Genomic DNA, 14,274 nt, shown 5'->3' with positions numbered 1-14,274 from the left:
AGGTTATAAGAATGAATCTTACCTTATCTACATAAGTTCCACTTGCTTCATGAGAAACTGGCATTCTTCTATCTGACCATAACCTCTTATAACTCCATGCCACCAAAGGCCTCATCTTTTCTAAATCTATTTTTTCCTTGCATTGAAAGTGCCAATCCCTCTACCTCTCAAGTCCTTTCTCAGGCCATTACCCCTACTCTTTCCAATTTCAACTCTGTATACTGTTCGCTACTCTCAAATCCCTTACCTTCTGTTCTAAAGCCTCCCATACCCCAACCCTGGATTATTCCCATCATACATCTCTTCTGCATCTATTCACAGGTTATTGAACAGAACTATAGAAAGTGTTTATTCACAACCACACTTACTAGGTAAAATTCCTGTTACAAAAAAATTCTTTTGTTTCCTGCCAAGATGGCTACCTTAACCCTCTAGCAAAACCCCGAAGTTAATAACAAAACCAATAATGATCAAGAAATCCAAAGAGAAGCTACATTTAATGACTTCTTCCACCCCAGAAATGCATGAGAATCAGATGAGGCAACAGGAAAAAAGATTGCCAACAAAGTCAAAGCCAGAACAAGGCAATCACCCACTGTGACCAGAAATGGGCCAGGGATACAAGTTTCCTGAAGGGAATTATGTACAGAAACAAGAAGAACAGAAAACTCTCTGAGAAAGCCCCAGTGGTCAAAAAGCCCCAGAGTGGTGACCTTGAAAGTCCCAGGGAGTGGCAGCAGGTAGTAATCAACACAGCAACACACAGACTTGGATAAACCATGAGGTTCTAAAGTCCACAGAACCCCATCTTAAGATAGGAGACATACCAAACTCATCCAAAACTTAACTCATTATCTTTCTCTTCCCCTCCCCTTCTAAATATCCCTATTTTCATTGAAGGCAGCACCATCCTTCCAGTCTCCTAAGTTCATACCCTCAGCATTATCCTCCTCACTTTCACTCATCCCATAAATCCAAACAGTTGCAAAGTGAAGAAAACATGAAACCATGCAGAACACATCCACTAAAATTTATGTTATACAATCTCAACTGGACTCTAACAATTATAAGGCAATCCTTTTATACTTCCCTAATTGATGCATCATTCCGTCAATCACAGTAGCTTTTCCAAACCTTTCCATCTTTCCTCAAGCCACTCATGGCTCCCTCTCCCTCATGTCATATTTTATTGAAAAGCCTGACACTATCTACAGAAAGCTCCTTCTTCTCACCTTCTCCTCATTTCATATCCCTCAGATAACTTCTGCCTTCTGTTTATCTCCTCCTTCACTCCTGTCTCATATGAAGAGGTGGTTCTTCCCCTTGCTAAGCCAAACCCCCTCCCAGGAACAAGCGATTTGGAGTTGGGCCTGTTCTATGTAGTTTAGATTCAGTAAAAACAAGTCATTTGTAGGTTATTCAATAGTTAATAAAAGGAGATTTACTTAGAAATAGCAGAAGGATAATTCAACTGAGAACACCTAGAGTTGATTTATAATTCACCAGTTAAGTATCTGAGACCTTCCCTCAACCCTCACCCCTGGTCCTGTAGGATGATTTATACTCAAGTGATAAGGGAATAACAACAGTCTGATGATAAGGGAATAACAACAGTCTGAGAACTTATCTCTCCTTACCCTCCCCCAGCCAAGGAAATATGGAAGAAAGTCTCAATACTTTTTAAGGAAAAATCAGCATGATCTGCAGAGGAAAGGATTAAGATAATTACTCCTACCACAATCCCTATCTCACATGAAGTAGGCCCTCTTTTAGTCAAGGCAAAAACCTCTACACACATAAGTGGTTCCATTCTATCCTGTGGTCTCCAGCAGACTGTCACCTCTACTACCCACACTCTGTCTCACCTTCAGTCTTTCCCTGTCTAATGGTTACTTTCCTACAGTAGTCTACAAGCATTCCCATGCCTCTGCCATCCTCAAAAATCTATCTATCTCTTAGTAGAGATACCATCTTGCCTCCCTTTTGGGGCTAGACTCCTTAAGAAGGCCATCTACAATCAGTGCCTGAATTTCCTTTTTTCCCCTCACTCTCTTAACTCTACAAAGTCTAGCTTCTAACTTGATCATTCAACTGAAGGTGGTCTCTCCAAAGTTAAGATGATCTCAACTGCCAAATTTAATAGCCTTTTCTCAGTTCTCATTCTTCTTGACTCAACAACCTCTGACCCTCTCTTCTCTTTGATACTCTCTTCCCTCTATGCTTTCACTACCCTGCTTCTTCCTGGTGCTCCTTCTACCTGTCTGATGCTCAAGTCTCAAAGAGAATACTCACATGTATCCTCCAAAGCTCTGTCTTGGACCCTATTCTCTTTTTCCCTCTTATGTGACTTTACTTGGTAATCTCATCAACTCCCACTTTATAGATGATCAATTCCCATCCATATATATGATTCTCAGACCTATTTATCTAGCCCTAACCTCTCTCCTGACTTCCAGTCTTGGATTTCCATCTATGTTTATTGGACATCTTCACCGGATGTCCCATAGACACCTCAAACTCAACATGTATAAAGAAACTCATTGTCTTTCCCTAAAAACTCACCCCTTTTCCCAACCTCACTATTACTATCCTCCAAATCACCTTGGCTCACAAACCAAGTGTCATCCTCAACTCTTCACTCTATCTCATCCCTCTCTCCCCAACTCAATCTGTTGCTAGATCTTCTCAATTTTGCCTTTCCAACATCTCTCCTAAACACCTCCTTCTTTCCTCTGACACTGCCACCATCCTGTTGTAGGCCCTTCTCGCTTCCCACCTAGACCACTGCAAGTGTCATTGCTCTCCTTGCCTCAAGGGTCTCCCCATTCCAGTACATGATCCACTTGGACATCAAAGTTACTATTCTAAAGCACAAGTCCTTGCTTCATAAACTCCAGTCGTTCCCCAGTACCTCCTTTTAAAGAATCCTTCATAATTGACCCATTCTTATCTTTGTAGATTTCTCACACTTGACTTACCTCCAAACACTCTACAATCCAGTTACATTGGTCTCCTTGCTGTTCCTTGCACAAAACACTCTATGCATTTTCACATGATGCCCTCCATACCTGGAATTCTCTCCTTTTCCCTCCTCACCTCTAGACTTTCGTGATTTCTTTTAAGTCTACAAGAAGGTTCTTCTTCCTTAATGTGAGTACCTTCCCTCTGAGATTACCTCTAAGTTATCCTGTATGTATTTTGCTTGTATACAGTTGTTTGTATATTGTCTCCCTCCATTAAGTTAAGACCTCCTTGGGGACAGGCACTTTTTTTGCCTTTCTCTCTATCCCTAGTATTTAGCACAGTGCCTGGAACAAAAGTGCTCAATAAATTCTTTTGACTGGACTTGATTTGCAAAATCTTGCCATTTGTATAACTCTGACATCTCTCATATTCAATTCCTTCTCTCTAATCACACAGCTACTACCTTAATTCAGGGTTCTCACCTACATTATCACAACACTTTATCACTTCTCACATAGATTATTATACCAGCCTCCTAACTGGTCTACCTGCCTCAAGTCTCTCCCCACGCCAGCCCATCCTACATACTGCTACCAAATTTTCCTTAAGTAGGTATGGTTATATCATTACTTTACTCAATCATTTTCATTGGCTCCCTATCATCTCTAACATAAAATATAAAACCCACTACTCAGCTTTTAAACCTATCTTTCTAGTCTAAGTGGATGTTATTTCCCCACCTGCACTCTGTAATCCAGCCAAACTGGCCTTCTCTGTACCTCATATGATACACTCTATGTGCCATCTCCAAGCCTATGCACTGGACATTCTATATAACAGGAATGGGCTCCTGCCTCAGTTCCACCTAATAGAATTCACATCTTCATTTATGAAACAGCTCAAGCAGCACCTTTTACCAGAAGCTTTCCCTGATTGTACCTAATGCTAGTGTCTTCCTTCTGAAATCATCTACTTTGTATTCATTTGTAGTTATTGTTATTTATTTTATATTTATTCCACATACAAATGGAATAAGTCTCTGCTGCCTTCCCCGTTAGAATACAAGACCCTTTTAAGCAGGAATTGTTTCATTCTTTGTAACTGCATCCCCAGCACCAAGAATAGTGCATGGCATATAATAGGTGCTTAATAAATGTTAATCAGTTCAATGAGGGTCTTAACAATGTAGTTAAAAAGAAAACAACAAGCACAAATAAACTACAGAAGTTTAGGAAATGGGTACGAGTTTTTAGGAAAGACTTTCATAGAGGACATGAATAAGGCATGTTTAGGAATACAACCAGGAGTGGCCTGACTGCAGCTGGAACAGTTAATAATTCATGTTTGTAAAACTTACACAGTTACGATTCATCTTTGTAAAACTTACATAGAGTTCTTCAAACTGCTTCTGAATTTCATTATCCATGTCTATGTTATTAAGGTTAGGATCTCTAATGGGAAATGCTTCAACAAATAACAATGCCGCATTTGATCGGACTTCAGGATTTCTGGCCTGTTTGATAAAGGAAAAAAGTCAATGATTTAATAATCAAAAATAAAACTCTGCTGAAATACTTCAGTTCACTGTGAAAAGTTGAACATTTCTCTGTTTTCCTGACGAAAGACTATATATTACTAAAATCTTCCCCAAATACTTATTTTCCTCCACCATCAAAAAATCATGTGGATTAATTTTGTATATATTCATATTTACATATAATCATATAAATTTAATCAATATAATTTACTTATAATCATGTCTCCCCCACATAAATATAAGGTCCTTGGGAGGACAGTAAAAATGTATACATAGCAGGCACTTAATAAATGATTGCTGATAGACTGATACAGGATTACTGCATGTTTCATGTTTTTGTGTCAAGTTAAGAAATGAAAATATATTTGACTACTGCCTTCAAGAGTAATAGAAAAAGAATTTCATTCAGCCTAATTACAACATTTTTCTTCTGATACAGTCCTACTCATCCTATGGTCATCCACAGCAAAGAGTGGTATCAGAACTAGGAAAGCAAATTTTGGGAGATATTCTTGAATCTAGGGATTAACATTTTTTTTAATTCAAAAAGTCATAATTTTTCCTATAAGGCTACATAAAGCATACCTCTACTTTTGTTAAAAAGAAAAATGAAAATAATATTCCGAGTTTAATGGTATGAAGCTATAATTTTCAACCTCTTGATTAGATGTAAGTACTGTTTAGAGATTCAGTAATTCCAAAAAACAACCAAAAACAAAAAACCACACTCCCCAGAGCAGATTTTGTACATATATTCCCATATTCAGAAAATGGTTTATATAGTACCTGAAAATATAATGATTAATCGTACCAAAATCTGGGAAAAAAATATTAGTTTATCCTTGTACAAAAGCATAATACCAATACACCTGGAAAACTTTAAGCAATCCTGGCGTGGTACCTCAAAAAAATAATTTAGAAGACTAGAGATGTTTCAGAGAATGGCAATGCATAGTGCAGCTGAATTTTGGGGGGTGAAAAAACTTCAGAGATATTCTAATTCAACAACCTTTTTTTTACAGATTAAAAGTTTTAAGATTAGGAAATTTAAGGTTAGTGAGGCTAACTCTTTAAGATCCTAAAGTTTATTAGTAAATAAAAAGAAAAATTAGAATTGACTTTCTATTTCCCTGGCTAGGCAATATAGCCCCCTAGATCAGTGAAATCACAGGTCTGGTGGGGAAAAAAAAGGAAAATAAAACATGAACTTAATAATCACAATATGAAATATAGGTCATTTTGAAGATTAAAATGAGCTTAAAACACATCTTTAAAATTAACATAGTAAATTGATGGAACTATCTCAAAGGGTACCACTGCTAAGTAGTACAGAGGACAATGGACAGGGCATCAACAAAACTGAATTTAATACTCGTTCTGTTACTACTTTGACAGTAAAAAGGAATTTCAAAAAGGATCAAGTTTGAGGAATGGTGGGGGAGTGGAGGAGAACAATGAATTTGTTTTTGGAGTTGTTCGGTTTCCTATACAGTAAATCCAGTTCAAAAAGTTCAAGACGCAATTAGTAAGGTGGGAGTGGAGCTTAAGAAACTTTGGAAAGAGCACCTGGGGAGAATCATCCTATAATTTTACCATGAGATCCAGCTTCTAACGGTTTTATTTTGACAAAAAATTCACAGAAATTCACCTTATCAAAACTGTTTTTTCATAAATTTTTCACTAAAGCATTCTAAATTAAAGGGAACAATTAACATATCTAAAACATGTTCATACAATTTAGAAGGTAGATTACCTTTAATCCTCTCCAAAGAATAGGTTTATACAATCTATATAACATTTCTTCTACTCCTTGACGAAATTTTTTTTGATGGTGAAAATAACTTAGCACCTATACAGCCAAAAGCAAAAATATGGTTGGTATTGTAAAATAAAAATTTTAGAAGTCCTTTCAAAGGAAATCAGGGGGAAAAAACTGTTCTAAACCCTCTAAAACAGAAATTAGTGGTTAGCATATTATGACTTTACACGACATTTCTGTGATTCTCTTGAAAAATCATCTTCATTAATTTCTCAAATGGAGGCAATAAGAAAAAGTCAGTGAATCTATTTACCCATAAGAAACAAAACTGCAAGAGAAATAAAGAACATGAAATTATGACTCAGGAAACATTCATTCTAATCTTATCTGTAACAATTATAAGCTGTGTGGCTTTCGGGAAACTATTTAACCACTGTAGTTCTTAGGTTTCCATATATGTAAAATGATGGGACTATACCAGACTGTCTTCAAGCTCCCTTATAACTCTAAAATTTTGCCTTACACCTCAAGACTCACAACTAATAACAACAAGCAATGGCTTCCTCTTTTGTCAACTAGGAATCGTCCCTCACAACTCTAAACTTCAAATGTTTTCCAACATCTTTATTTAATTTTATTTATTTATTTTGGCGAGGCAGTTGGGGTTAAATGACTTGCCCAGGGTCACATACCTAGTAAGTATCAAGTGTCTTATCTGAGACCAAGTTTGAACTCAGATCCTCCTGAGTCCGGGGCCAGTGCTGTATCCACTACACCACCTCTAGCTGCCCCTCCCAACATCTTTAAAAGGAAAGAGAACTTATTTTTGTTTCTTTTCCTTTTTTTTTCTACTCTCTTCCTTTCATTTATCCTTTACTTTAGGCATCCTTCTCAGTTTCTTCCCTAAATTCCTCACACACTGACTTATAAAACAAGCACCTTTTCTTACTTCTCTTCAAACATAAGATTATATTATTGAAAAAGAGAAAAGTTAAAAAAGAGCCCATCTAATGTGGGCATGTCTAATTACAAAGATAGATGGCAGGGGCTTTTGCTTCCAAAATAACTTTCTAACAACTCCCTATAAGGGAGTTTCAAATAACCAATGTCTATACATAAGTAAAGATCTTTCAAGTGAAGAAATTGGAGCAAAAAGTTGCTGTGTACAACAAAACATTAAGAAAACATCTTACTTTGAAATGAAATCCCTTAATCTATTTTTCAATTTTCTTTCTGCTTTAAAAAAAAATTAATAAAGAGTTACCCTTTATCCATAATATGTCCTAAGATAATTATGTAGGCGACAACGCTGATGAAAATGAAGTGTGAAAGAATGAATAATTAATGAATGAAGCATCTCTTAAGCATGTTATATGTAAAAAGCACTGAGATACAAACAAAAGTAAAACAACTTCTCCTCTCAAGGAGCTGCTACTCTAATGGAGAAGACAATACTTCAAGTCAGACAGTCCTTAGGCAGCAGCAGCAAAGCAGATGGTAATAGCTCTTGTTCAAAGTCATTTTCAATAATAAAATGATTTAGTTTCTAGGCTGAACTATGTAGCAGTGTTAAGAACTTTGGAATTTCATTTCTGGGCCTTCAGGAGCTGTGTCTCTAGCACCTTTGGGAGGGGCCACAAGGTTACATTTCTTTTTTTTTCCCCCCAGCCAAAGGCCCCAAAGCAAAAAGGTTAGCTCCTTTAGTGCACTCATATGGATCAATTTCCACAGGATTACCTTTATATGTAATTGGTTGGTTTGAATTATGGCCCAAGTCATAGCCTTGTTCCTTTAAAAAGGACAGATTAGGATGGGAGCCTATTAATACTACTGCTGCAGATAACTTGAAGATTTTCTTCAATCCAGAGATGCTCTGAAGAACACATGTCATGTCCGTCTTAAATGAAAGCACATGGTGCTCAGGAAAACTGGTATAAGGTGATGAAAGATTAGAGTCAATAGAATATAACTGAATACACATCATGATATACCTTATGGTATTCAGGATAAAGTTTTTTGGGAAGTTGTTTGAAAATTAAACTTGGATCAGTAATCCGTTTCTGGAACACATGGATTACAGGAATATTATTGTTGTAAGCACACAGCACAGCATCAGCTGCAGTAAGTCCAGAACCTACAATTAAAAGTGACTCCACTTTGCCATGTAACTTTCCTTTGCTAATGGCAGCTCCAAATTCTGGCACTGAATGAAACACAAAGGGAAAATCTTCCCCTTCAACTTTTAAACAAGTAGGAGAATTCAGAGTTCCAACTGCTAGAGCTACATTCTCAGCAAAGAGACAAAAAGGGACATGAGAGCCACTGGCTATTCTTAGATAACCTCTAATCTCCCAGTTTCCTCTTGGTAAATGTTGACTTCTCCATTTGTAACTGTTGTGTTGAAATATCATCATTATCCTGGTCATCATCATCTTGATCTCTGTAAAGTCTCGATACAGAGGTTATATAAGTATTTTCTCGGAAATTCTTTTGAAGACCCATAACTTTCACATAGTGCTTGTAGTAGCAAGCTATCTCCTCTGGTATAACTCAGTCACTCTTTATGTTCCTTCACTTGGTAGCTACCCAATCCTTAAACTTAAGCCCAGGCAACTCCATCCAGTTTCTAAAGGTAATTGTCAACATGGAACCTTCCATATGCTAAAATTAAAGGTTTTCTTCTCCTTTTAGGATGGCTGTATCTTGACTCTAGAACTCCAACGTCTGAGCAAGAGTTTATCACATTCCAGATGCCAAAATGAATAAAAAGTGCATAATGTATGCCAAGCCCCACCAGGTGGTCCTTTACCAAGAACCAAGTGAGGAATATAACGATGCTGTTCTAATTTCCACTGCAAAACTGATGGATAATCATACCTAAAATCAGCATCTGGATGAAGAAGTGTGTCAAGTAGTACTGCAACTGGATTAGATGATCGGCCTTCAAGATCTTCAGACAATACTCTATATCCTGATCAACAATGGAGAGATGTCCTGCTTCTTCTAATTTACTATGCAAAATTGGATTTGGATGTACAGCTTTTCTGAAGATAAATACGGTCTGTTCCCTGACAACACGTAAGAAAGGCAAATGCCTGAGGGTCCATTTCCAACTATTACCACAGGCAAAGTCAGTGCTGAGTCTTCAGGTAAAGAAGTTTCTTCAACTATTGGCATTCCTTTAACTTTTCTGCTGAAACTGTCACCAAAATATCGTACTAAGGAATTCAAAATCTGCCCTTCAGTTTCAGGATTGCTATAGTTTCAATATTAAATCAGTTCTTCTCCTTCAGTCAATTTTGGGCATTTACAAAGTTTATAATCATGTGTCACCCTGAAGTGACCGGCCAGAGAGCACCGGCAGCACCACACCAGCATCCACCACCACTGTACCTCCTCAGTGCTGTGACAGTTGCCTCCTCGAGCCAGCCAGCGGCTGAGCCGCCAGGGTGCCGACCCCACTGGGGCAGGAGGAGGCGATTCTGCTCCTGCAGCCCCTCGGGGACAGTGCAGCTTGCAAGGCTACATTTCAACAGATGCTTCCCAGGACGATGCCTCTGGGCACTAGGCTGGAAACAATGCTATTCCAAAGGCTCTGGGGTTCAGGGTCATAAGCTAGCTCCACTGGTGTCAGAAGGGAGACGGTGGTCAAAGTGGGGGTGGTGGATTTACTAGCCTGGCACATGCTATTTCCTGTTTCTCCCTCAAGGCTCCCTGCTTTTCAGCTAGTTGGCTTGTTCATCCCATGGGTAGAAGTCAGGTGACAGCTGGTATAGATGGCTAGCCTCCCTCCACAGGAGATGCTTCCCCAAATGATGGCTGCAAGGGACAGGCTAGAAGCAGGAATGGTGGTCTGGGGGAATGATGTTGTTATGTGTTATGCTGATAAGATCCATGACCACAAGAATTATCCCTGTTCAACTTGGAAGGCAAGAGCTCCCAAGATGCTAAACAACATACTAAAATTTCACTATAGCCTACGTTGCTAAGAAATTTAATTTCTTGCACAAAACAAATGATGTGATGTTAACTCACAAAAGGTTATAAAACTATTAAGCAATAGATGTTATATACAGGTGAAGAATACATTTGCTTATATATGTAGCTTATAAAATGACTACTATATGACCTTATTTTCAGGCTATTTTAAAATTGTCTTTTTAATGAAATTTTATGGAATATTTTCTATTTAAAACATGAAATTATAGTGCAAAAAAACAGGAAAAGCTAGTGACTAGGACATTTCCTGTAACCTTTATTTATCCTCATGTAATTCAAATGTAAGCCTCAATAATCTAAAATTTAAATAAATCTTTCCATAAGGCATAAAATTACTATAAGTCCTGTTTCTATTCTGTAAGCTAAGGAGAATGAGGTGATTGTGCTAGGTATGAAAATTAGCAGTGTCTACCAACCTATTTTGTCAATTCATGACTGCCAAAAAAACAAAATTAAGACAGTAAGCCCAATGGACTGGGTTTCTGGTAGATAGTATCTGCTTTAATAGGTCCAAGCATAACAATGGGCCAGATTTTCAATTACTTTCTGCTAAATTCTTTATTATCAATAAGATGCCATTCACAAAAATGATAAATAATAGTGCTTTAAATAAGTAAAAATATCCAGACACAAAGAAAATGGTAACATTTGTGTATATATTCTAAATTTGAAATTTAAAATGGGAAAAATATATTAACTAAGTGCCTGGGAATGAGGTAAAATTGCCAGAAAATCTGTGCAGATCCTACAGTTTGTGGATTAGAATTACCATAGTACGGATAAACAATGAAAATGATCTTAACATAAAAAATAAGGAAACAAATTTATAACACCCTGGAGATTCTTCTCAAATTCTAAACTCCAGATGCAGACTTTAGGTCTTTATTCAGGATTTGATTCCCTCTTTGGTCTACATGACTGTTCAAATCTATTTAAAATATTAAGTACGTAACAAAAAAGAACTTTTAAAAAGTTTAACTAAGACAGGTCTAAGAAAGCATGATAGTAAGCAGATGATAATTCTAACCATTCATAAACATGTTTCATAATAACATTAGAGTCTATTCAAAGCACATTTTGCACTTCATATCATCAACAGGAAATGGAATCTTCCATCCAATGTATACAGGAATACGGGAAACAGTAGCGAAATTGATAACTATAAAAAAAAAAAGATTCCCTTAACTAAATTACCATTTGATTGTAAGGAAGATCAATAACATTAAGTTTTTTTTAAATTTTCAAAATCATGGAAAGTTAATTAAATTTGAATATAAAAAATCATAAGGAAATTGAAAAATAAATATGTTCTGTATCAAAATGTAGCTTGTAAACATTATTATAACAGGTTCTATTTACCTCTCGTACTTTGGAATGCACTGGAGAACTCCTCGGAAGATGAATTCCATGATGCATGAAATCCTGAATACAACCATCTTCAATTACCTGAAATAAAAAATGTAGTAAAAAGAATTGCATTAACAGAAAATTTCAGAGACAATATAAAGTATACTAAGCAGTATAAAAAGTCTAATTTTTTCATCTTTCACTCAGTTGAAAAAAACATGTTTAAGATTACACAGATTATGTTTAAAATTTTAGAAACAGGTTAAGTTTGAAAACAGATAGACTTAACTTTTAAACTTTTAACTCAATATATGCTCTGAATTCCTTTAGGGCAGAGGTAACACTCAAAAATAATTCTTATTTTCTGAAGACAATTTAACTTCATGGCAAATAGGAGGATCAACCACCATGCATCTATATTTACAAAAGCTAATTTGAATCCATACCAGACTAATGGCAATAGATATAGTTAGTGTAAAAGGCTTGAAAGATACACTCATCCCTAACCTTGTGAAATTCTTAAAGAAGAGCAAGTCAGTAAGCCAGAATCAATCTACTCTAAGATTAACACACAAATCTCTGACTGAAGGAGATGCCCAAATCTGCTACAAAACAGAACACAAGGTGTGGCAATAACCCGACTGCCTTGAGTCGACTGTAGCCTGCAAAAGCAACTAGGTGTCAGAGAGTTGCCCACCCCACTTTGAGCAACTCGAAGTCTCTGTCCCAATGGTGCCTGAATGGGGTTAACTACTTACTAAGGTCCTAGAATTTACAATCTTGCAACTGATCAACTTTTACAACTATCTTTTAAAAGTACTGTTGTCGAGGCATTGGTGTCTGATCCCTCATGACCCTATTTTGGAGTTTTCTTGGCAAAGATACTGCACAGGTTTGCCATTTCCTTCTCCACTTCATTTTACAGATGCAAACAGGGTTAAGTTACTTGCTTAGGGTCACAGAGCTATTAAGTGTCTGAGTCCAGATTTAAGCTCATAAAGCTGAGTTTTACTAGTTCTAAGCACTGTGACATCTAGCTTCCCCATTTTAAAAATACTTTCCTGAAATAAGAGCATTACTAAGAACTTGGACTTGAGAACACAAACTGCAGGCTACTAACAGCTACAGATATACTTGAACCAACACTAAGAATTCATTTTCTTTTTAAGCTTTTCAGGAATAAAAATTAAGTATTTCCTCTCAAAGGCTATTTTACAGTATATCTAAACTACAATGCAAAAGCTACCACTGATATAAATGTTAAAGCTTCACATCAGCATATCTTGGAAGGAGCATACTAATAGATTACAAAATAAATTTACTGTGCAGTCTAAGAAAATTGAAACAATTTCTTTTGATATTTCAAAAAGAGAAATAGCATATAAGATGTATTCCTGTAGCACCATATAGGTGATAACCTGCTAACCGAAGCTCTTCCTCACTTGTAGGAAAATCTTTGTAATACTGAAGCAAGAGTCAGATGATCAAGAAAATAAAGAGAGAAAGCAAATTTAGAAATGCGTGATGGAAAGACAAAATTTAATGTAATTCTGAATCCTTCTATATGAAAATGATTTTTAAAAACAAACTATACTGGTTAGTTATTTTTTTTTAATGTTCATTAAATTAAGAAGAACCTTGGTCCAAAAATTTTGCCAAGAGGAATTCGATATTAACTTATAATTAGCCCTACCATTTTAAGTAAAATAATAATAAATTTTAAAATAATTTTTTAAAAAGAAGAGAGCCCTTATATAATACAAACTCAGAAATGGGAAGAGAGTTAAAGTCTAAAACATCAAAGGCTGAAAAAAGAAAAAAGGGAAGGGAATAAGCATTATACAGCACCTACTCTGTACCAAGCATAAAGCACTAAGTGCTTTTACAAATATCTCACTGGGTCATCACAACAACTCTGGGAGGTTGGTGTTATTATCTCCACTTTACAATTGAGGAAACTGAGGCAGATATAACTTCAGTGACATGTTAGTAAGTAAAGGAGGCCATAACTGAACTGAGGTCTTCCTGAAGTCAGACCAACTGCTACATTCACTGTGCTACCTAGGTGCCTGAGGGTTAAAACAACATTTTCAGTTCATGCCACCATTCTCCCCAAGAGGAAAAAAATGTCTTGGGATCAAAAGGCACTAGAGTAAGGCCATTTTTGAGTTAGTAAGAGATCTACTATGATCCCAAGTAGGAAGCTTTTTTCTTGTGCTATGGTGAGAATGCCAAGGATCTGTTTTTAATATAAGTCAGTCATTAATTAATTTCAAAAACAGGTCTTAAGTGGTTTTAATGAAGATTCAAAGAGAATTTTTTAATGGTTCTCAGAATTCTGGAAAATGTGCATTTAATAAGAGAAACCACAAGTCTTGTGTTAGCTAAATGAGTAAGAGTACCATGTAGTGACTTATAGATATCTGACCAAATAATCAAGAGGGATGTATGCAAGTAGTTAATCTTTATTACAAGAAAATATCACACCCTGTTTTCTAAAATTCTACAGCTAATGGACTGTTTCTTTTTTCTTTTCTTTTTTGAGGAGAAATAAGGAGGAGAAAGGAAGAGGAAGAGAAATAGGAGGGCAGCCCAAAAGTTCAAATTATCCCTTCCCTACTGACCAATTAAACATGTGAATGTCTAGTGTAGTTGTTCTGTCAAATTA

At 36.4% G+C, this 14,274-nt stretch overlaps 1 protein-coding gene and 1 pseudogene across 1 annotated transcript in view; both read right to left on the bottom strand.

Moving 5' to 3' along the window:
- NCAPG2 (non-SMC condensin II complex subunit G2) overlaps window positions 1-14,274 on the bottom strand; it is a 101,914-nt gene that overhangs the window by 68,241 nt on the left and 19,399 nt on the right. The window contains 3 exon segments of the mRNA XM_020990346.2: window positions 4,352-4,477; window positions 6,255-6,350; window positions 11,619-11,705. Coding sequence (XP_020846005.1) covers window positions 4,352-4,477; window positions 6,255-6,350; window positions 11,619-11,705 — 309 coding nt within the window.
- On the bottom strand, window positions 7,903-9,516 carry LOC110211163 (oxidative stress-induced growth inhibitor 2-like; annotated as a pseudogene).

The sequence above is a fragment of the Phascolarctos cinereus genome, unplaced genomic scaffold (assembly GCF_003287225.1).
Source record: "Phascolarctos cinereus isolate Bilbo 61053 unplaced genomic scaffold, phaCin_HiC Scaffold_1;HRSCAF=81, whole genome shotgun sequence".
NCBI lineage: Eukaryota > Metazoa > Chordata > Mammalia > Diprotodontia > Phascolarctidae > Phascolarctos > Phascolarctos cinereus.
The sequence above is the reverse complement of the archived record's forward strand: the minus strand, read 5'-3'. Positions and strand labels throughout refer to the sequence as shown.